The following is a 24,545-nucleotide window of genomic DNA, read 5'->3' on the forward strand; positions in this document are numbered from 1 at the left end:
TGGGGAATGAGGAACCTCCTGGTACCGGGGAGCATGGAGGAGCTGGTCAGCTGGGGAGCTGCTGCAGGGGGCAGGGGGCAGGGGGCAGGGGGCAGGAGGCAGGGGGCAGGGGGCAGGAGGCAGGAGGCAGGAGGCAGGGGGCAGGGGGCAGGAGGCAGGGGGCAGGAGGCAGGGGGCAGGGGGCAGGGGGCAGGGGGCAGGGGGCAGGAGGCAGGAGGCAGGAGGCAGGGGGCAGGGGGCAGGGGGCAGGAGGAAAGAGGCAGGGGGCAGGAGGCAGGAGGCAGGGGGCAGGAGGCAGGGGGCAGGGGGCAGGAGGCAGGAGGCAGGGGGCAGGAGGCAGGGGGCAGGGGGCAGGGGGCAGGGGGCAGGAGGCAGGAGGCAGGAGGCAGGGGGCAGGGGGCAGGGGGCAGGAGGAAAGAGGCAGGGGGCAGGAGGCAGGAGGCAGGAGGCAGGGGGCAGGAGGCAGGAGGCAGGAGGCGTGGCCTCACTCAGCACCTCTCCAGGTCACAACACAAATATGTTTGAGCTTGAACTTTACTCGGGGCACAACTACAAACTGTTTAGCATCAAAACTTACATCATGATATCATTTTACATGTTTTCTTTATTTGTAACAGTTTTCAGGTGTTTGTTTACCTTTTATCTCATCAGGTGAATCATTAAAACAACATGCTGAGGAACAATGACAACCTGACAGTCTTTGAAGCAGATTAAATAAAATGCAAATTTAAGATCATCAACAGATTATTTCATCGTAACGATCGATTCATATTGTTGCTGCAGATGTTCGCTGCTGTCGCTAATCTTGTCATCATCCCACAGAACCAGCCCACAGAACCATTCCACAGAACCAGCCCACAGAACCAGTCCACAGAACCATTCCACAGAACCATTCCACAGAACCAGCCCACAGAACCAGTCCACAGAACCAAACACGTACTGTTTAAACTGGTCCGAGCAGAATTCTGCTTCAGGTTTAGGTTCCCTCTAAAGTCGACCCCCCCCCCCTCCACTCTGTTTGAACAGTTTGTTTGTTTACAGGAGCAGTTTATTTATTGCTTTATATATTATTTGTGCAGTTTTAAATTCTACCAGATCCCCAAACTTTAAGGTGTGTACTTTTAACCACAGTGTGTTCCTGATGTCCTACATTATTTACTATAGGAGAGGCTCTGTGTTGTTTTGTGCTCAGTGCTTTTCTAGGTAGTGCCCCATACTTCCACACAGTACTTTAAATATGGTACCACCAGTGTAGAATACAGAATATACAGTACTCTGCCTTGCTCCCCATCACTCCGCTGCTCCGGATACTTTTGATCTCATGTTTTATGTTTCCATCAGATTTTGATGAAGAATCACATCCAGGATTTATTCTCATTCTCTCGTTCTATTCTAACTTTATTTATCAGTACTTTGTCTTGTGTATTTATTTTGTGTTTTCCAAAGAGCATAAGTTTGGTTTTATTTAAATTTAATGATAATTTATTCAAATCAAACCACGTTTTTATTTTACTCCTTTCTGCTGACGCCTCCAAACGCTGCTGCAAGTTTCTCCCGTCACAACAAATATTAGTATCATCTGCAAATAGTACAAACTGTAAGAGGTTTGACACCCGACATATATCATTAATACACATAATGAATCATAATATATGATGATATAATGATCATCATTATATCATCATATCAGACCCAAAACCCACCCCTGTGGGACGCCTCAAGTTCCATTTAAACATGTTGATTTGTAATCCTCTATTTGTTTTATTAGTTATGTAGCTTCTCATCCACCAGTACAACCCGTCTCATTCCAGATTCTTCCAGTTTATTAATTCAATTCAGTTCAGTTTTATTTGTAAAGCTCTAACTCACACCAACCAACATCTCAGAACCTCTTACAATGATAGAGAACAACAGAACCCAACTAAACCTTCCAGAACCTCTTACAATGATAGAGAACAACAGAACCCAACTAAACCTTCCAGAACCTCTTACAATGATAGAGAACAACAGAACCCAACTAAACCTTCCAGAACCTCTTACAATGATAGAGAAGAACAGAACCCAACTAAACCTTCCAGAACCTCTTACAATGATAGAGAACAACAGAACCCAACTAAACCTTCCAGAACCTCTTACAATGATAGAGAACAACAGAACCCAACTAAACCTTCCAGAACCTCTTACAATGATAGAGAACAACAGAACCCAACTAAACCTTCCAGAACCTCTTACAATGATAGAGAACAACAGAACCCTACTAAACCTTCCAGAACCTCTTACAATGATAGAGAACAACAGAACCCAACTAAACCTTCCAGAGCCTCTTACAATGATAGAGAACAACAGAACCCAACTAAACCTTCCAGAGCAGCAGAAGGAACAAGCAACAGAGGAAACCAGGAAGAACTCCCTCTCAGGAAGAACAGTTCATAAGAAGTCCCTCTTCAGGAAGAAAGGGGGCGGAGCCTAGACTCTGGAAGGGGGGGGGGGGGGGGGGCATCCGCCTTGACCGGTTGGGGGGAGAAGTACATGGGATAGGACAGGGAGAGAGAGGAATAGAAGAGAGAGAGAGAGAGAGAGAGAGAGAGAGAGGAATAGAAGAGGGAGAGAGAGAGGAATAGAAGAGAGAGAGAGAGAGGAATAGAAGAGAGAGAGAGAGGAATAGAAGAGGGAGAGAGGAATAGAAGAGAGAGAGAGGAATAGAAGAGGGAGAGAGAGGAATAGAAGAGGGAGAGAGAGAGGAATAGAAGAGAGAGGGAGAGAGAGAGGAATAGAAGAGAGAGAGAGAGAGAGAGAGAGAGAGAGAGAGAGAGAGAGAGAGAGAGAGAGAGAGTGGCAGACAGGCCAGAGAAGTACAAATACTAAGAAAAGTCTATGATGAGCGTTGGTCTGATGATGAACCAATCTCAGTCTGGAGTTTAAGGGCCGTGCCGTTGTGGTGGGGTCCCGGTGCTGTGGGGGGGTCCCGGTGCTGTGGGGGGGTCCCGGTGCTGTGGGGGGGTCCCGGTGCTGTGGGGGGGTCCCGGTGCTGTGGGGGGGTCCCGGTGCTGCGGTGGGGTCCCGGTGCTGTGGGGGGGTCCCGGTGCTGTGGGGGGGTCCCAGTGCTGTGGGGGGGTCCCGGTGCTGTGGGGGGGTCCCGGTGCTGTGGGGGGGTCGGGTAGTAGGACCGTGGTAACTCCACTCTGGGAGTCTTGGGTCTGATCCCCTGGATCCTGCTCCCCTCCTGTCAGGATCTGGTGGCTCCAGTAATGTTGTTACACAGAGAGAAAGAAAGAAAGACAAGAAACAGAAGCTCCAAATGTAGAGTTCCTCCCTTTAACGGGAGAGAGGAAATCCCCTCTAGTAATTAACAAGTAAGGATCAATACTTTCTTCAAATCTATAAATACCCCCACTGCAAAGTTCTTATTGTCTCTGGGACTGGTGACGTCTTCAATAATCCCATTAATCCCATAGAAGTAGATCTGTTGGACCTGAATCCAAACGGACTCTCAACCAGCAACTCATACTTCTATAAACTTATCAACCTACTGACCAAAAGTTTTTATAATATTCTAGAGTACTGAGAGAGTAAAGACACAGGCCTAGAATCAGTAAACTGATTTCTGTCTCCATCCTTGTCTAGAGGGACTTTACAGTTTTCATTTTACACAGAAATACTCCAGTTTTGAAGGATAAATTATAAATATAAGTTAAAGGTTTTACTATTCCACCAACGCCTGCCTGAACTAGAGCCACATCTTTTACTCTAACATTTACTAACAATGTCAATAAAATCTATTTCACCAACTGTTTTAAAAACATTGAGTTTGTCTAACAGATCCTGGATATTCCTCTCTCCGTCCTCTGACTGGACTCTGGTCCCACAGTCAGAACCAACCTGTTAAACCCTGACCCACCGTGTTGCTCCCCATGGTGTCATGCTCTGGAAAATGCTGAGTCATTCATCCATTCCTGATAATATCAGTAACACGTTCCATATGCCCTTGATGCTCGTTCTCTTATCGGTTAATATTTTATGAGAATAATCTTTCTTGCATTTCCTCATAATCCTAGTCCATTTATTTTGGTATCTTTTGTATTTACTGTCTGCTTCTATACTTCTGATTTTTATGAATTCTTCATACAAGATGAACAGCTTCTCTTTCAGAGGAACCGCCTCTAACTCCGCCCACATGACAGTGAAGCTGAGCGCTTCAACCACTCGGGCCGACACTCGGGCCGACACTCGGGCCGACACTCGGGCCGACACTCGGGTCGACACTCGGGCCGACACTCGGGCCGACACTCGGGCCGACACTCGGGGCCGACACTCGGGTCGACACTCGGGCCGACACTCGGGCCGACACTCGGGGCCGACACTCGGGTCGACACTCGGGCCGACACTCGGGTCGACACTCGGGGCCGACACTCGGGTCGACACTCGGGCCGACACTCGGGCCGACACTCGGGCCGACACTCGGGGCCGACACTCGGGTCGACACTCGGGCCGACACTCGGGCCGACACTCGGGCCGACACTCGGGCCGACACTCGGGTCGACACTCGGGCCGACACGCCGCCTCCGTTTGTTGTTGTTGTCAGAAGTTGTAGTTGTGACAGGTGGAAGGTGGAGTGGCTGCTTGCAGTGTGAACCCGCTCTGCATCCAGCTCCAGCCTCACTTCAGCTCAGGGAGTCTGAGTCCCAACAAACCAACCGTCCACTGTGATTGGCTGAGAGCAGCCGGCAGGGAGCTGGCTCAGCCGTCGCTCGCTTCCCTGACGACTGATCCTTCCTAACGTGGTTTCAATGTCGCCGCCTTCTGTAGATGACCAACGTGACCAAGGACCACTGCCTGGAGATTATCAACAAATTTGAGCCGTGCTTCCACAACCAGACGCAGGCAGCTTTAGGAATCGATGGTAAGTCTGACTGAAGCTTTAACTGAAGTTATTGTGTGAGTTTAATTTGTCCATTGTAAAGTTTAAGGAAAGTCACATGGTGTGGGTTTTATATCAAGTCGGTCCTGATGTCAAAGCTCCGATGGCGGCTGACCCTGGAGAGTCCAGGTCGGAGCCTGGAGAGTCCAGGTCGGAGCCTGGAGAGTCCAGGTCGGACACAAATGAACACACCCAGAACCCTGAAATCCTCCCGCTGGGACAGTTTAACCTTCCAACACCACAATGACTGACCACGCATCCAAACCTCTGGCTCAAACACTGACAATAATCTCTTAATCTAGACTCAATCGAGATCTAATCTAGGCTTGATCCAGGTTTAATCCAGGATTAATCTAGACCTAATCTAGGCTTAATCCAAGTTTAATCTAGACCTAATCTAGGTTTACTCGAGGCCTGATCCTTGATTCATCCAGGTTTAATCCAGGCTTAATCTAGACTCAATCCAGGATTAATCTAGACCTAATCAAGGCTTAATCCAAGCTTAATCTAGACCTAATCTAGGCTTAATCAATGCCTAATCCATGATTCATCTAGGTTTAATCCAGGCCTAATGCAGGATTCAACCATGCTTAGTCTAGGCCTAATACATGCTTAATCCAGGCCTAATCCAGGTTTAATCCAGGTTTAATGCACAATTAATCCAGGTGTAATCCAGGCTCAATCCAGGCCTAATCCAGTCTTAATTTAGGCCTAATCCACGTTTAATCCAGGCCTAATCCTGGCTTAATCTAAACATAATCCAGGCCAAATCCAAGCCTAATCCAGGTTTAATCCAGGCTGAAAAATTTATTTTGTCATCTTTTAAACAACCTGATACTGTGATGGAGGTGCTTTCACAAAGTACTGACGGAAAGTTCTGGAGACGGTAATGCCATCTTTCCGTCCGTCCGTCCGTCCGTCCGTCCGTCCGTCCGTCCGTCCGTCCGTCCATCTTCTACAATGTTTATCCTGTTCAGGTCAAGTTCGAACTGGTCGTCGACCACAGGGGGCCAAACCTGGAGCTTTAGACCAGAACTTTTCCTCCGTGGTGTCATGACTCCCAGTATATATTATCCTGGACTTGGTACTTTTATTTTGACAGTCACCGTAATAACAATCTAACTTGGTGGTCCGTCCACTAGAACGTCCATGTTCTCTTGTTGTTAATGTTTAGAGCTCATTGTTCTCTGCTGTATGTGTGTGTGTGTGTGTGTGTGTGTGTGTGTGTGTGTGTGTGTGTGTGTGTGTGTGCTCTTTCAGTACTAAAACTAACAACAGCACCAACTAGTGGACCAACATGAAAACTACATCATTTTAAAAAAAATTCTGACATTTCCATGGAAACGGACATTGTTTTCAAAACGTAGAAACGTGAACATTTTCTGAAACGAATTCTCAAAAACGATGTGTTTTCACTCTAAACGTTGTCGTGGAAACGGAGCCTGAAAGTGAAACTGTTGATTGAGAAGGAAACATTCCTCCACACAGAGATCCATACCGGCGTGTTGGTACCTTAGCATTAGCATGACAAGGCTGAACTCGCGATGATAACAGTAATGATACTGTCAGTGCATTAGAGTTGTATAGTGCTCTGTTGTGCACTCAAAGCCACTTTACACAAGAGAACTCAAAATAATTAAAATAAAGAAGTAAAGCGAACAAAGAAAAGAAATGGTTCAATTTGTTTGCATTTCAAGTTGCCTTAATTAACTTTTGTTTGCATATAAATTTTTTAAAGCTTTAACATTTTGGAGATAAAGGCTCCACGTAACGCTGAGCATGAACTCCAAAGGAAAATGTGGAGTTGTTCTTCATTAGTAATTAACCCTTATTAATCTCCAACTCAGCGCCCATCTACCGGTGTGTGCTTCATGAGCCTGTAAACCTCAGGACAGTGTCCCTTCAGACACCATGTCCCTTCAGACACCATGTCCCTTCAGACACCATGTCCCAGGGACACAAAGTGAACCAAACTGATCAACTGCTGTTGCAGGTTTTACAAACTACATGCGCAGCCCAGCGGGGGACATCTTCAATCCCGAGCACTACAGCGTGAGCCAGGACATGAGCCAGCCGCTGTCCAGCTACTTCATCGCCTCGTCTCACAACACCTACCTGACGGGGGACCAGCTGATGTCCCAGTCCCGAGTGGACATGTACGCCTGGGTGCTGCAGGCCGGCTGCCGCTGTGTGGAAGGTCAGGACACACACCTGCTGCACACACACACACACACACACACACACACACACACACACACACACACACACACACACACACACACACACACACACACACACACACACACACACACACACACACACACACACACACACACTTGCTGGACAGGACTGACGGCTGAGTTTACCTCTGAACCCGGCGGTTCTGGTTCTGGTCCCTGATTCATTTTTATTCTCTAACACTGAATGTTTCTCGTCCAGCTCAGTAGGTAGAGCATGAGACTCTCAGTCTCAAGGTAGAGGGTTCATGTCCCACGCCGGGCGCCACCTTCCTGTGGGCTCTCCACCTTCCTGTGGGCTCTCCACCTTCCTGTGGGCTCTCCACCTTCCTGTGGGCTCTCCACCTTCCTGTGGGCTCTCCACCTGCAGGAAGGTTCTTAATGGGTCGATGTGATCTGGGTGACGGTGCTCAGACTGACACCACCACCACCCGGGAACGGATAAGGGGAAGAAAATGGATGGATGTTTCTCATTTCTCATCAACATGTAGCCACCAGCTAATGCTAATATGTGACCAACAGCTAATGCTAATTTAGCCACCAGCTAATGCTAACATGTAGCCACCAGCTGATGCTAACATGTAGCCACCAGCTAATGCTAACATGTGACCACCAGCTAATGCTAACATGTAGCCACCAGCTAATGCTAACACGTGACCACCAGCTGATGCTAACATGTAGCCACCAGCTGATGCTAACATGTGACCACCAGCTAATGCTAACATGTAGCCACCAGCTAATGCTAACATGTAGCCACCAGCTGATGCTAACATGTAGCCACCAGCTGATGCTAACATGTAGCCACCAGCTAATGCTAACATGTGACCACCAGCTGATGCTAACATGTAGCCACCAGCTAATGCTAACATGTGACCACCAGCTAATGCTAACATGTAGCCACCAGCTAATGCTAACATGTGACCACCAGCTAATGCTAACATGTAGCCACCAGCTGATGCTAACATGTAGCCACCAGCTAATGCTAACATGTGACCACCAGCTAATGCTAACATGTAGCCACCAGCTGATGCTAACATGTAGCCACCAGCTGATGCTAACATGTAGCCACCAGCTAAGCTTAAGTTGTTGCTGGATATCATATACACACGATTTTGTTGCATAAACATGTTTTTTATTGATTCATTCATTTAGAAAAATGGATTTGATTTGAAAACTTTGCTTTATTTGTCAAACGATCATCTCATGTCAAATGATTGATCACAAATCTCCCAATTAGATAATTGATCTGAAAATGTTCTAACGTTATCAGACAGTTTGGTTCCGTGAAGCGGTGGGACTGGTGGTTAAGGAAGTACCAGGTAGATTCCTGCAGGAACAGGCCTCCTGGGTTTTCCTGCTGCAGCACCAGCACAGCTTGGTTTGAGCTCCTTCCTGAAGTTTCATCTGCTCATTATTATGATGAATACCTCAGTGAGACTATTGTTTATCTATTTCTAAACTTGCAGCTACTTTTCATTCATGTATACAAGCAGAAGTTATCAGAAGACATTGCTGCTGCTGAGGACGGCTCAGACGAGCCTCAGTGGACTTAGTGGGTCATGTTTGAGTTCACTGGTCTCCAGCCTGAAGACCCAAAGTGACAAAGTTCCTGACTTGGTAATGCGTGAGAGTCTAAGATGTTAATTAATTGGTCAATATAAAGGGCCTGCACCGTACTCTGATCTCTCACTTTTACTTTATTTATTATTCTTCACTGCTTCTTTTACTTTACATTTTACCTCCACTGGTTCTGAGGCGGAGGTTCTGAGGCGGAGGTTCTGAGGCGGAGGTTCTGAGGAGGAGGTTCTGAGGCGGAGGTTCTGAGGCGGAGGTTCCTCCGTGTGAGTGTGTTTCCTGTTGGAATATTAATTCATCACCGTGACGACAGGAGAAGTTCTGCTTCCATTAATTCATGGTTCTGCAGTTCTGTCAGCGTCAGCATTATTATTAACTCATTATTCCAGATTAACCCTTGTGGAGCCAAACAGACCTGGAACAAGTCAAGAACCAGAACAAGAACAAGAACCAGAACCAGAACCAGAACCAGAACCAGAACCTCCTTCAAAGCTCAGTGACCAGGATTTATTGGATTCTGTCAAAAGGATTGTTCTAAAATCTCCAGCTCCGCTCCGTTGCCCTCTGCTCCTGAGGATCCCATGAGGGCGGTACAATCAGCAGCCCAATCAGAATATTCTAGAAATAGGCATGTCATTTTCTAGGATATCTGATTGGTCAGGAGGCGGAGCTTTTATGCTCTGATCTGGAGATAAATATTCATAATAGGGGGGGGGGATTTATCCCAGTAAGAAGTGAATCTGCTTTGCAGTACGGAAAACCAGAGTTAATTCTGAAGTTTCCTAGATAAGAGAAAACCAGAGTTAATTCTGAAGTTTCCTAGATAAGAGAAAACCAGAGTTAATCCTGAAGTTTCCTAGATAAGAGAAAACCAGAGTTAATTCTGAAGTTTCCTAGATAAGAGAAAACCAGAGTTAATTCTGAAGTTTCCTAGATAAGAGAAAACCAGAGTTAATCCTGAAGTTATCTGGATAAGAGAAAACCAGAGTTAATTCTGAAGTTTCCTAGATAAGAGAAAACCAGAGTTAATTCTGAAGTTATCTGGATAAGAGAAAACCAGAGTTAATCCTGAAGTTTCCTAGATAAGAGAAAACCAGAGTTAATCCTGAAGTTTCCTAGATAAGAGAAAACCAGAGTTAATTCTGAAGTTTCCTAGATAAGAGAAAACCAGAGTTAATCCTGAAGTTATCTGGATAAGAGAAAACCAGAGTTAATTCTGAAGTTTCCTAGATAAGAGAAAACCAGAGTTAATCCTGAAGTTATCTGGATAAGAGAACTATCGGCCCGTGGTTGAACATGCCGTGTTTTACACCAAAGTCCCGTTTGACTCATGAGGATTTGTAACCTTGAGGGAAGATCCTCTGCTGAGGGGAGGCTCGGTGTCTCTGGAGCATCAGGAGAGGAAGAGCTGCTGCCGTCTGTGTTTTGTGATCAAGTGTCTGTCTAAATCTGTGAAGCTTTGAACGGTCCTGTAGTGTGAACCAGGCTTTACTGGGTCTGACTGACGGCTGCTGGTTTGCAGTGGACTGTTGGGACGGACCGGACGGCGAGCCCATCGTCCACCACGGCTACACCCTCACCTCCAAGATCCTGTTCAGAGACGTCATCGAGACCATCAACAAGTACGCCTTCGTCAAGACCCAGTAGGTCCTCACACTCCCCTCTCAATGCAAACAACCCCTCCAACAGATGGTCGGGGTAATTCTGGTTCTGACAGCTGACAGAACATCAGACGTCTCTTCAGCTTTAATGAGGCCAGCAGAGTCAAACTGTCCCAGTGACTGTGAGCATCAGAACAGGAGGCTCTGAGCCGCCCACGCAAGACCCAGGGAAGATGCTCACAATGTACTTTTACACGGTTTAAAACATACACCTCGATAGTCCATATATATATATATATATATATATGTATATATATGTATATATGTATATACTGTATATATATATATATATATATATATATATATATATATATATATATATATATATATATATATATATATATATATATGTATATATATGTATATATGTATATACTGTATATATATATATATATATATATATGTATATACTGTATATATATATATATATATAAACCTCAACAATGTGTATGATCGGGATAATCAACAGTCTCCATCTGTACACTTTACCTGCTCATTGTCACACCACCAACATCTTCATCCTCACAGGAACACGTTCTTCTTCCTCGCTGTGTTTCTGATCAGCTGGAGCTCAGAATCAATGAACTCAAGCTTTAATCAACAATTGAGAAAATTAATCACGTTTTATGTGTGTGTGTGTGTGTGTGTGTGTGTGTGTGTGTGTGTGTGTGTGTGTGTGTGTGTGTGTGTGTGTGTGTGTGTGTGTGTGTGTGTGTGTCAGGTTCCCAGTCATCCTGTCCATAGAGAACCACTGCAGCGTCCCTCAGCAGAAGAAGATGGCTCAGTACCTGGTGGAGGTTCTGGGAGACAAACTGGATGTGTGGAGTGTCAGAGGGGAGGAGTCCGGCCGCCTGCCGTCTCCTGAGTCGCTCCGAGGAAAGATCCTGGTCAAGGTGAGGACAGACAGTGGACGAGTGTCTGTAGTGGACTAACAGGAAATCCACAGTTTAACATGGGAGGAACAAAGTTGTTTCTGAAGTTAGTGTGGTTTTCAGCAGTAGAATATATTTGTATATTTGAATAATATATAGAATATATAGAATTATATTTGTATAATATATTTGATGAAGCAATTCTACACAGTCTGAGTCTTTATTACAAAACTCCTGAACAGAAAGACGTCATATCACAAGGGTTACTAAGGAAACCATCCAAACAGAGGACAGGTCGTCTCCTCACGTCTGATGGCTGCAGACGGTGCAGTCAATTTAGTCTCTGTTTCTGTCTGCTACTTCAGTCTCTGTTTCTGTCTGTTACTTCAGTCTCTGTTTCTGTCTGTTACTTCAGTCTCTGTTTCTGTCTGCTACTTCAGTCTCTGTTTCTGTCTGTTACTTCAGTCTCTGTGTGTCTGCTACTTCAGTCTCTGTTTCTGTCTGTTGCTTCAGTCTCTGTTTCTGTCTGTTGTTTCAGTCTCTGTTTCTGTCTGTTGCTTTGGTCTCTGTTTGTGTCTGTTACTTCAGTCTCTGTGTCTGTCTGTTACTTCAATCTCTGTTTCTATCTGTCTGTTGCTTCAGTCTCTGTTTCTGCCTATTTCTTCAGTCTCTGTGATGCAGTGAAGCTCTCTGACGTTTCAGATGAAACTGGGTTTTCAGGATCCCTGCTTGACAATTCTGGTCCCTCCTGTCGTCCCACATTTATGGTCCGGACTTGTAATAAACACAGAACATTCAGACTTTTAATAAGCAGAACATTCAAACTTGTAATAAACACAAAACGTTCAGACTTGTAATAAGCAGAACGTTTGGACTTTTAATAAGCAGAACATTCAGACTTGTAATAAACACAAAACGTTCAGACTTTGTAACAAGCAAAACGTTCAGACTTGTAATAAGCAGAACATTCAGACTTGTAATAAACACAAAACGTTCAGACTTTGTAATAAGCAAAACGTTCAGACATGTAATAAGCAAAACGTTCAGACTTGTAATAAGCAGAACGTTCGGACTTGTAATAAGCAGAACATTCAGACTTTTAATAAGCAGAACATTCAGACTTGTAATAAACACAAAACGTTCAGACTTTGTAACAAGCAAAACGTTCAGACTTGTAATAAGCAGAACATTCAGACTTGTAATAAACACAAAACGTTCAGACTTTGTAATAAGCAAAACGTTCAGACATGTAATAAGCAAAACGTTCAGACTTGTAATAAGCAGAACGTTCGGACTTGTAATAAGCAGAACATTCAGACTTGTAATAAGCAGAACATTCAGACTTTTAATAAGCAGAACATTCAGACTTGTAATAAACACAAAACGTTCAGACTTTGTAACAAGCAAAACGTTCAGACTTGTAATAAGCAGAACATTCAGACTTGTAATAAACACAAAACGTTCAGACTTTGTAATAAGCAAAACGTTCAGACATGTAATAAGCAAAACGTTCAGACTTGTAATAAGCAGAACGTTCGGACTTGTAATAAGCAGAACGTCCGGAGTTGTAATAAGCAGAACGTTCAGACGTGTAATAAGCAGAACGTTCGGACTTGTAATAAGCAGAAGGTTCAGACGTGTAATAAGCAGAACGTTCGGACTTGTAATAAGCAGAAGGTTCAGACGTGTAATAAGCAGAACGTTCGGACTTGTAATAAGCAGAACGTTCGGAGTTGTAATAAGCAGAACGTTCAGACGTGTAATAAGCAGAACGTTCGGACTTGTAATAAGCAGAAGGTTCAGACGTGTAATAAGCAGAACGTTCGGAGTTGTAATAAGCAGAACATTCAGACGTGTAATAAGCAGAACGTTCGGACTTGTAATAAGCAGAATGTTCGGAGTTGTAATAAGCAGAACATTCAGACGTGTAATAAGCAGAACGTTCGGACTTGTAATAAGCAGAAGGTTCAGACGTGTAATAAGCAGAACGTTCAGACGTGTAATAAGCAGAACGTTCGGACTTGTAATAAGCAGAAGGTTCAGACGTGTAATAAGCAGAACGTTCAGCGGCAGCAGTTGTCTGGAATGTTCCTGTAACGGAGACGTTGGTTTCTTCCTCAGGGAAAGAAGCTTCCTCCCAACATCGACGAGAACGCTGAGGAGGGCGATGTGTCGGACGAGGACAGCGCTGACGAGATGGAAGACGACTGCAAGCTGATGAATGGAGACGTACGTATTGTCCTCGCTCCAGGTTTCCCAGCAGGCTTTGCGTCCTGGTGTCCAGTCAGTGGCATGTGAAGGTTTCCTGTTGTTCAATCCAAACGCTGCTACCAAGTTCTCTCCTCTGCTGTCTGACTTTGCTCTCTGCTCTTTACTCTTTATCTGTTCTCATCCCCTGTTTTCTCTCCTCCCATTTGTCCTTCCTTCCTTTTCTTCTCTTCGACTGTGGCTTGCTTCTTTCACAGTGGAAGGTACTGTATGAGAAAGCTCATCCTCATCCACTCCAGCATGAGCATCTTGTGCACGATACTTGTGTCCAACACTGCAACGATCAATGATGAGATCAGTTTACTGGTCTGGAGTTAGTCTAGCAGAGAGTTTGATTCCTGCAACTGTGACTCCAGAGATGAGTTCTACTGTTAAAACTACTAACTGGACCACAGTTTTGACATTTTATTAAAATGATTGCTTCTTTTGTGATAAATAGGAACGTGTCTTCAAACCAGCAGCAACAAAACCTTCCGTCAATTACCTGAAGAAATGTTTCATATTCCACCATGTTCAAAAACTCGTAATGCACCGATGCCAATTTTTCAAAGGACTAGTACTTGATTCTACGTCACCTCCTCTATGTCAATGCTACATCACCTTCACCTTCTCTGTGTTGACTCTACATCACCTCCACCTTCTCTGTGTCGATGCTACGTCACCTCCACCTCCTCTGTGTCGACACTACGTCACCTCCACCAGTCTCTCTGTTAATGCTACATCACCTCCAACTGCCTCTGTGTCGATGCTATGTCACCTCCACCAGTCTCTGTTAATGCTACGTCTCTTCCACCAGCGTCTATCAACGCTACGTCACCTCCACCAGTCTCTCTGTCAACGCTACTTCATCTCCACAAGTGTCTGTTGACACTACGTCACCTCCACCAATCTCTGTTGATGCTCCATCCCCTCCACCAGTCTCTCTGTCAACGCTACTTCATCTCCACGAGTGTCTGTTGACACTACGTCACCTCCACCAATCTCTGTTGATGCTACATCACCTCCACCAGCCTCTATAGATGCTACGTCACCTCCACCAGTCTCTATCAATGCTACGTCCCCTCCACCAGTATCTCTGTTGACACTACGTAACCTCCACCAGCCTCAATTGATGCTATGTCACCTCCAACTGTCTGTCGACGCTACGTCACCTCCAACTGTCTGTCGATGCTACGTCACCTCCAACTCTCTGTATCGATGCTACGTCACCTCCACCCCCTCTGTGTCGATGCTACATCAACTCTTTAGCATGTAGCATGTAGCATCGCTGGTGTGTGAGCCTGAAACTCTTTAGCATGTAGCATGTAGCATCACGTGCTGAGCAGTTAAACTACATCAGCTTAGAGGCTCCTTCCTCCTCCCTGTTTGAAGCCAGAAGAACAAGAAGAAAGTTTGGCAGGACTGTTCATACTCCGATAAGAATCTGTCAAACTCGTAGGCCACGCCCCCACCACAGGCCACGCCCCCTCACAGCAGGCCACGCCCCATCACAGCAGGTCACGCCCCTTCACAGCAGCCACACATCTGTGAAGCAGCGTTTTAACTTTTCAACTGCAGTTTATTTCTGGTCTCCAGAGCTTTCAGAAACACTTTCCTCTGAACTGTTTCAGGACTAGAAGAGAGCTTGTATCCGAGCGCCATGTTGGTCCGGTTCACTGCAGGAGCCTCGTGATGCGTTCAGGGGCATCACGTCAGCCTGCACTCTAACAGTACACTAGTACACTAATGAGCTGCGGCGCTCCTACAGTAGTGAGGTTACAAGCTAAACATGATTAAAATATGACTGATCGTCATCAGAGAGCTGGAACACATGAGCAGCACGGCAGAGCAGCAGTTTCAGCAGAGCAGCTCCTCCACAGTTCAGCAGGACGGTTGGAACAGCTGAAACTAGTTTGTTCACCCAGAAGAAGCTGGAAGAAGAAATGAGGTCATTTTCACCGGCAGGACCGTCACTGCTGAACTTTCTTCTTCTTCTTATGGAGGATGCAGGGGCCTTAACTCTGCCTGTGATGAAGTTGCTGGTGATGAAGGTGCTGGGGATGAAGGTGCTGGTGATGAAGGTGCTGGTGATGAAGGTGCTGGGCTGCTGCAGTTCAACTCATCTCCACTGTAGTGAAGCTTCCACCTCAGCCTCACAGGTCAACCTCAAGGTTTCTGTCATTTCATCAGACTCATTCAAAAACACTGGATTCATCATCATCAGATGATAATTCACCAGAATCACTGAGTATCTGAAATATTGGAAACATCTGAAGTGTTGTGCGTCTTTAGGTTCCAGGACTCTTTGTTGGTTTGTCGTGGATGTTTCATCAGGGACCAAACAGGATGGACAGCGTCCAGAAGACGTTTGGTTCTTCATCTCGTCTGAAGTTATCGCTGTGCTTTGGTTGTGTTGTTCTTGGCAGCTGGTCTCTCAGGTGCTCTGGAGACATTTCAGATGTCCGTGTGCAAACAGCCGGATCACAACATTCTTGTGTGAAGCAGCTGAAGCAGCTGAAGCAGCTGAAGCAGCTGAAGCAGAGCGGATTTATTTCTACATGCAATGCATTATGGTCCCTTCAATAGAAATGAAGCGATGGTGTGTTTGGGTGTTTTGAGCTGGATGAGAGCGATCAGAGACGATCACATCTGGACACGTGCAGATATTGGCTTTGTGAGCTGATGGATGCATCCTGCCACCTTGTGGCTGAACCAAGCATGTGCACATTATTCTCACCCTCCTCTTTTGTGCAGTGGTATGTTCAGTTTCCAGGCTCAGAGCAGACAACATCTCATTGATTTACATATTTACAGATGTTTTACAGGATGTGACTGAAACTAAAGATGTCTCTGCCTTATTTTATTAACAAAAGAAAACGGAATGTTCACATACAACTGTGCAAAAGAAGCTCCGGTGTCATTTCCTCTCAGGGGCTTTTCACATGATATTGCATGCACTGATCTCCCTCTTTGTCTAACAGAGCTACACAAGGGTCAGCATGTAGAAACCAGAACGTTCCCTCACCTCCACCATGCTCCTCCTTCCTCCTCCAGACTTCAGCCAACAGGAAGCAGGTGGAGAACATGGCCAAGAAGAAGCTGGACAACCTGATGAAGGAGTCCAAGATCCGAGACCGAGAAGACCCGGACAACTTCACCATCACCGCTCTGCCTCCTGCCGGGAAGTCCTCCGACAAAACCAGCAGCCAGGTAAAAGCTCCGCCTCCTGCTGGGAAGTCCTGTGTCCACCAAAGGAACCAGGTTCTAGACCAGGTTCTAGTTCAGGTTCTCGTTCAGTTCTTAATGAGCAGCTCCAAAGAAGCGGTTGTGTTTCCATGGTCAGGGAGCCAGTGAGTGCCACGCTGTCGCGTCACCAACGTAGCACCGGCAGGATCCAGGAACCAGGAGACGGACTGTCCCAGTGGTTTGGGTCGGGTCGCTCCATCTAGTCTGACCTGAACCTCAGATGAAAACATTCAGTCTCCTCGTTGCTCTATTGCTGGTTTCTCACGTCCCTCTTGTTTTAGTCTGGAGCCCCGGAGTGGACATAGAGGGGAATAATAAGAATAAGAATAAGAATAATAATAATAATAATCATGATGATAATAATAATAATAATAATGATAATGATAATGATAATGATAATGATGATAATGATAATGATAATGATAATAATAATAATAATAATAATAATAATGATTATTTCTGGACGTGTCTGAATCAAAAGCTTCAACATGGAGGAATGGAGGTGTAGAATGATAGAACGCTGCTCTACAGCCGTTTCCATGGTAACCTAGGTAAACACTCTGATTAAAGTTCTCTTTCACATGAAGCCATTAAAAGGCTCATTTTAGCTCTAAAAACTCCAAGTTTCATTTACAGTAGTTTGTAGTTTGTTTAGTAGTTCCTGAGGAACCAAAGTATTCTTTATAAAGAAGTTCTCTGGAGCGTCTCATAGTGGAGCGCCCCCTGCTGCCTCATGAGGACCTCAGCCTGCGGACAAAACGCCATACAAGACCTGGAGGTGAAGTTAGTTACAATCATGTCACCATGAAAAGCCTGAAAAGAACTGGTTCTAGATTCTAGATCCACCAGCTGACTGACAGGAGGAACTCTGCAGCTCAACACTTCAATTAGAACCACAGCTCCACCATCGGCTCCACCCTCGTATCATTACTCTGACCCCGCTCTGGGGCCGGCTTGGCACCAGTTTAGCCCCTGATAGGCCGGAGCTTTGCTGATGGAAAGACAAAGAACTGGTACTAAATCTGGTCTTGGACCAGAACTAGAACCTGGTTCTTTCTGCTGGAAAAGCCCCCTGACAAAACCAGCAGCCAGGTGAAAGCTCCGCCTTCTGCTGGGAAGTCCCTCCAATCATCCGCTGCTGAGTCAGCACCTTTATCATGTTTAGTAAATCCAACATTGGTCCAGATTCATGAGTGGAGGGACAACAGCAGGAGGGAAACGAGGGACGTGTTCACAGCTCAGAACCAAGAGAGAAATCCTCCAACAGTCTGAATGGCGTGCAGCACAAATCTCTGGGGAAAAACTGAAAGAGGCCTCAGCTCCATATATATCATCATTTAAAAAAGACAAAGAGAAGCATCCAGAACAATGTTTACTCTCTAATCCTGACTTTTCTTCACCACATTGACGATTTGAGTGTCGACAGCACCGACACGTGACTGGATCCAACAGAACTGCCCCTTTTAATGTGTCTCTACTTTTAGGGTTTCTACTTTTAATGTGTTTCTGGTTTCATCCTGTTTGTGGCTCTAATGTGTTTGTATTTGGGGACGTGTGAGGAGGAGGAGGAGGAGGAGGAGGAGGAGGAGGAGGAGCACCTCATAAAAACAGCCTGATCTTATTTCCTGAAGAAATAAAGTGTCAGCTGATTACAATGTTTTTTATCGGGTCAGAGGTCAGGGTCAGCTTTGGATGAGCTCGAGGACGGGCTGTGGACACACTGAATCAGTGGGACAGTATGGAGTCACACGAGCTGTTGCTGACATGTTGCTGTGCTCTCAGGGGAGAAGTGAGGACGGGACCGACACCGCAGACGAAGCCAACGGCAGCAACAACAAGCGAACGGGCCGCTCCTTCATGGGAAGCTTCTCCAAACGCAAGGTCGGTCTGTTGTTCCCCGTCCTCTCTTCACCGAAAGACTCTGTAGAATGTTTCACTGAGCACTTGGTTTCTTGCTGTATAACAAGTGATCCACAGGAATTTAGCTTTCCAGCTCGCCTGCTACTTTCTTCCATGCTGACCCTTGGTGCTGTCAGTCACCGGTGCTGTTGGTCACTGGTTCTGTCGGTCACTGGTGCTGTCGGTCACTGGTTCTGTCGGTCACTGGTGCTGTCAGTCACTGGTGCTGTCGGTCACTGGTTCTGTCGGTCACTGGTGCTGTCGGTCACTGGTGCTGTCGGTCACTGGTTCTGTCGGTCACTGGTGGTGCTGTCGGTCACTGGTTCTGTCGGTCACTGGTGGTGCTGTCGGTCACTGGTGCTGTCGGTCACTGGTTCTGTCAGTCACTGGTGCTGTCGGTCACTGGTGCTGTCGGTCACTGGTTCTGTCGGTCACTGGTGCTGTCGGTCACTGGTGGTGCTGTCGGTCACTGGTGGTGCTGTCTGTCAGTGGTGGTGCTGTCGGTCACTGGTGGTGCTGTCTGTCAGTGGTGGTGCTGTCGGTCACTGGTGGTGGTGTCTGTCAGTGGTGGTGCTGTCGGTGACTGGTGGTGGTGTCTGTCAGTGGTGGTGCTGTCGGTCACTGGTGCTGTCGGTCACTGGTGGTGCTGTCTGTCAGTGGTGGTGCTGTTGGTCACTGGTTCTGTCGGTCACTGGTGCTGTCGGTCACTGGTGGTGGTGTCTGTCAGTGGTGGTGCTGTCGGTCACTGGTGCTGTCGGTCACTGGTGGTGCTGTCTGTCAGTGGTGGTGCTGTCGGTCACTGGTGGTGGTGTCTGTCAGTGGTGGTGCTGTCGGTGACTGGTGGTGGTGTCTGTCAGGGCTGTAGCAGCAGGTGGTGGGAAAAGTGCTGGTTGATGCAGATTGTTTTAGTTTTTTGTTAAAAAATGTGTCATTTTTAATTAATGATAAGAAACAGGTTTTATTGTTATGTGTGTGTCATGAACACTAGTAGTGAATAGTGATGTCTTTGTCTCACATGAACATGCTCCGACAGTTACATCTTGTCATTGGATAGTCCCAGTCACATATGTTGAGTTCATTTTAAAGCTTTGTTTTGATGGGCTATCCCCCAGTGGCTGCTCCACCTTCTCAGTGGCTGCTCCACCTTCTCAGTGGCTGCCCCACCGTCTCAGTGGCTGCCCCACCTTCTCAGTGGCTGCCCCACCTTCTCAGTGGCTGCCCCACCTTCTCAGTGGCTGCCCCACCGTCTCAGTGGCTGCCCCACCTTCTCAGTGGCTGCCCCACCTTCTCAGTGGCTGCCCCACCTTCTCAGTGGCTGCCCCACCGTCTCAGTGGCTGCCCCACCTTCTCAGTGGCTGCCCCACCTTCTCAGTGGCTGCTCCACCTTCTCAGTGGCTGCTCCACCTTCTCAGTGGCTGCCCCACCTTCTCAGTGGCTGCTCCACCTTCTCAGTGGCTGCTCCACCTTCTCAGTGGCTGCCCCACCGTCTCAGTGGCTGCCCCACCTTCTCAGTGGCTGCTCCACCTTCTCAGTGGCTGCTCCACCTTCTCAGTGGCTGCTCCACCGTCTCAGTGGCTGCTCCACCTTCTCAGTGGCTGCTCGATCACCCACGGGATCAGCCCTATGCTTCGCTGTCTTTTTGTTCCAGATCTACTGCTGAGAAAAGTTGTGTGCCTCTGAGAAAGAAAACCGGATCATTTGAACAGATCAACATAACGCAGAGCAACATAATGCCAGAGCAGGCGGCCTTGAATGTAAATCCAGGATGGTTCCAGCTGTGCTGCTGGTCCCTGAAGCTTCTCAGAGCCGCTGCCGGCCATGTTGCAGAGGTCACACCTCTCTGTCCTCCGCTCTCATTCACCCTCACCTGTCATGTGTCGTGCAGAAAAAAGCCTCCAAGCTGAAGAAGACGGCGAGCTTTGAGGACACGGACACAGACCAGGAGAGCAGCAGCAGCGCCTCACGAGCTCCTCAGCACCACAACAAGTACCACAAACACTCATGCTTTTCTCATGAAACATTTCTGAGGCTGAAGCAGAGCTTTAGTGGGAACAAGTGAAGCAGCAGGAGACGCTGAACAAACCACCAGCATCATCCTCAACACACGTCTGCAATATTATTTACAACAAACACCTTTCATTGTACTTTTCGACATAAAAAAAACTGATGGTTGTAGTTTGGATTGGAGTATATTGTGAATCTTTTACTGCTGCGACTGCCTCGTGGAAATTAAACTGCAACGATTGTGAAATGAGAAAGAAAATGGAATGTGATCCCTGTGTGTGACCCTGCAGGAAGAAGAAGACCATGAAGCTGTCCAGAGCTCTGTCCGACCTGGTCAAATACACTCGCTCCGTCGGACTCTGCGACATCGAGGCTCAAGGTGAGTGAGGTCTGCCGGCCTCATCCAGGAGAACATCACCTGTTTGTGGCTGATTTGCTGAAGGTTGCAGTGTTTCTCTCAGAGAGGGAGCAATAGAAGCTTTTAAAGCTTTTTCATAATCCTAGAAACATTTTAAAAGCTTTGTGTGCCTCCAGTGAATGGACCGACATGTTTTACAGTTCAGTTTGTTTTACAGGAAGCAGCATTAAAAAGACAAAGTGTTGAGATTTAACATATTTATCTTTGATCATTTAATTTTTTTGTAAAAAGAAGTGGGATTAGCATTGGAATATATATTTTTTACTGGACGGGACGGGACGGGACGGGACGGGACGGGACGGGACTGGACTGGACTGGACTGGACTGGACTGGACTGGACTGGACTGGACTGGACTGGACTGGACTGGATTGGATTGGATTGGATTGGATTGGATTGGATTGGATTGGATTGGATTGGATTGGATTGGATTGGATTGGATTGGATTGGATTGGATTGGATTGGATTAGATTAGATTAGATTAGATTAGATTAGATTAGATTAGATTAGATTAGATTGGATTGGATTGGATTGGATTGGATTGGATTGGATTGGATTGGATTGGACAAAAAAGTTTAGCGTCTCCACCGTTGAACTGTTCAGGCGTTGTCACTGTATGCTGACGATGTGGAGGTTTCTGAGTTATGAACGTGTTGGTGTGGTTCTAGCGAGTGGCGGCTGGCAGGTCTCGTCCTTGAGTGAGACCAAAGCCCACCAGGTGATGCAACAGAAAGCCACGTCCTTCATCCAGTTCAACCAGAGGCAGCTGTCCCGGATCTACCCCTCATCCTACCGCGTCGACTCCTCCAACTTCAACCCGCAGCCCTTCTGGAACGCCGGCTGCCAGCTCGGTACGAACTCCTCTCCGCTCCCATTGTACCAATACGTCTGTCCGGCTGTAGCAGCTGATTAACACTGAAGGCAGACTCAACCTGACGAGGCAGGAGCATCACAAGGTCACTTTATTCATGTTCCCCAGAACTTTTCACACAGGAAATGAGGTGGGCCAAGCTCTGCACTCCACCAAGTTGTAGCTTATTCAGAACAAATTTTACTCAGATTGTTCAATTTATTCATCTTAACAACAAAACACACAGATTTTATCACTCATGGTAAAATCCTTCACTTAAATGCAGTTTGAAAGAACAATTTTTGCTCTATGAAGCATTTAAAATGAAGAAGAAAAAGAAACAACTTTAGGGTCTGAGCACCAGACTTTAAACCCAACAGAAAGTCCGACATTTTGTGTTATGGTGAAATTCATGAAGCACAATCCTCCTGGGCATTAAATTCTAGAGACCCAAAATCTGTCCAGAACCTACAAGAGGCCCTCCTGATGAAAACACCTGAATGGAGCTCTGCTCTCAAAGGGCGTGGCCACAGAGCTCCAATGACTATCTGATGGTTCACCATGAAACAGGAAGTGATGTAACTGTTCCACACGCTGCAAACTTCACTATGTCATCAAAGTGCTTCCCTGAACACATCCATATGCGAATGTCCATTCTCAGTCATAGCGCCACCTATTGGTAAGAGGACGCTTCAAGAATTATATTTTCACGTACCATGGCCCCAGACTTTGTGATGTCATTCATAAGAAATTTGTTCTGTACATACAACACTTCTTCTCGATGAAAATGGTATCAAAATTCTTCCACAAGAGTCAAAGGGCGTGGCCGTGGCGACCTGCTGAAAATGGTATGGTTCTCTGTGAAACAGGAAGTGCAGTGTAAAATCCCTTAACATGGTTTGATCGGTGTCAAACTTGGCAACTTGAATGGGAGTCCGGCCCTCATCACAACCATATGATTACTCTTCCTCAGAGCACTATTTCAGGGCGTGGCAATTCTCAAGCCTGCCATGGAACAGGGGGTGCAATGTAAATATCCTGAACATGGTCAAACTTCACATATTACATCAGCACCTGGCCCTCATGCTGGAAACAGGAAGTTCGGTCTCCATAACCTGGCCATGCTCCGACTGATCCCAAGTTTCAAACGTTTCATTAGATGACGTATGTATGCCAATTGACATTCTCAGTCCTGCAAGTAGCAGGAACCCCTTTAATTGGTCTTGTTCTTGACAGGTTCAATATTCACATGACCATTAAAATCTTCAAAGAAAGAATCTGTTTTCCAAGTGTTTGGGACATCGGGGATTGTTGGGTACATCCATATGTAGGAAGAAGATGTGTTGCTGTGTTGGTTCAGACTCAGAGGAAAGCCAGTCCAGTTAAATCATTCCCAACATAACAGCTGACAAACAAACCCAATATGTTTACCAATGTCTTCTTTCTTCTGCTGCTGTGATTTCAGTGGCTCTGAACTATCAGTCGGAGGGTCGCGTCCTCCAGCTCAACAGAGCCAAATTCTACAGCAACGGAAACTGTGGCTACATCCTCAAACCCGCCTGCATGTGTGAAGGTCAGGAGTCACTGTTTTACCAGCCGTCAAAGCTTCTTTGATAGTTACCAGCTTCCTGCCCTCTCTAACCCTCTCAGGTGGCTTTAACCCCAACCTGGAGGACCCGCTGCCTGGCCAGATGAAGAAGCAGCTGGTGCTGAAGATCATCAGTGGACAGCAGCTGCCCAAACCCAAAGACTCCATGCTGGGAGACCGAGGAGAGGTAATGTCCTCCTCACTAGCTTTTACACCGTTTGGAGTTGATATGTGCTGTCTTCTGAGGATGAGCCAAACGTTCTGCCTGGTTTTGAAACCACATGTAATACTGATCACTGTGTCAGATCATCGACCCCTTCGTGGAGGTGGAGGTCATCGGCCTGCCGGTGGACTGCTGCAAGGAGCAGACCAGAGTGGTGGACGACAACGGTGAGCTCTCAGTATAGACCAGAAGAACATTCATGGGCCAACAAAATGAAAATGCTGAAATGAAAAGTAAATGGTTCTAATCTGTTAGTTTTTTGGTTGTTGTGACACTTGGTTTGATATTAATATTTCTATTTTTAGCAGTCAAAGCATGAAACATGGAGCCCAAAGTGCAGCGTAGTAATGTGATGGTTGAGTCAGGACAAGGTCACCGTCATCACTATTCTGCTGATATGTTTTGTCATCTGTTATCAATAATGCAGCAGAGATGAGCAGCCAGGAAAGACTCCTGAGCTCTCTGGTGAACCTGACATGACTCTTTGTGTAAAGGTTCATACTCTGGAGGGAGTAATCAATCAAAGATGACGCGTTTACATAAAGTTACAAAGTAAACATGAAGCCTGATTCAAGAGTGAAAAACAACTAAACTCTAAAGAGTCGTTACAAGGTACAGAACCCTGGTCCTGAAACCTGGTCAGGGTTCTTCAACCTGCAGCTCCGGAGCGTCATGTGGCTCTGGAGCCCCTCTGGACCTCCTCTGGAGCCCCCCTAGAGCTCCTCTAGAGCTCCTCTAAAACTCCCCTGGACCTTCTCTGAAGCACCTCTGGGCCTCCTCTAGAGCTCCTCTAGAGCTCCTCTAGAGCT

The 24,545-nt window shown here is 46.5% G+C and overlaps 1 protein-coding gene across 1 annotated transcript in view; it reads left to right on the plus strand.

Moving 5' to 3' along the window:
* The window catches only part of plch2a (phospholipase C, eta 2a), a gene marked incomplete at its 5' end in the record, with an annotated part of 145,593 nt that overhangs the window by 97,678 nt on the left and 23,370 nt on the right, over positions 1-24,545 (plus strand). Inside the window, 13 exons of the mRNA XM_080468603.1 lie at positions 4,807-4,900; positions 6,912-7,115; positions 10,253-10,373; positions 11,113-11,284; positions 13,385-13,492; positions 16,565-16,720; positions 18,539-18,637; positions 20,541-20,641; positions 20,950-21,038; positions 21,744-21,926; positions 23,391-23,498; positions 23,576-23,700; positions 23,819-23,903. Coding sequence (XP_080324729.1) covers positions 4,807-4,900; positions 6,912-7,115; positions 10,253-10,373; positions 11,113-11,284; positions 13,385-13,492; positions 16,565-16,720; positions 18,539-18,637; positions 20,541-20,641; positions 20,950-21,038; positions 21,744-21,926; positions 23,391-23,498; positions 23,576-23,700; positions 23,819-23,903 — 1,645 coding nt within the window. The remainder of the gene's footprint in view (positions 1-4,806; positions 4,901-6,911; positions 7,116-10,252; positions 10,374-11,112; positions 11,285-13,384; positions 13,493-16,564; positions 16,721-18,538; positions 18,638-20,540; positions 20,642-20,949; positions 21,039-21,743; positions 21,927-23,390; positions 23,499-23,575; positions 23,701-23,818; positions 23,904-24,545) is intronic.

This window comes from Lipophrys pholis (genome assembly GCF_963383615.2).
Source record: "Lipophrys pholis genome assembly, chromosome: 8".
NCBI lineage: Eukaryota > Metazoa > Chordata > Actinopteri > Blenniiformes > Blenniidae > Lipophrys > Lipophrys pholis.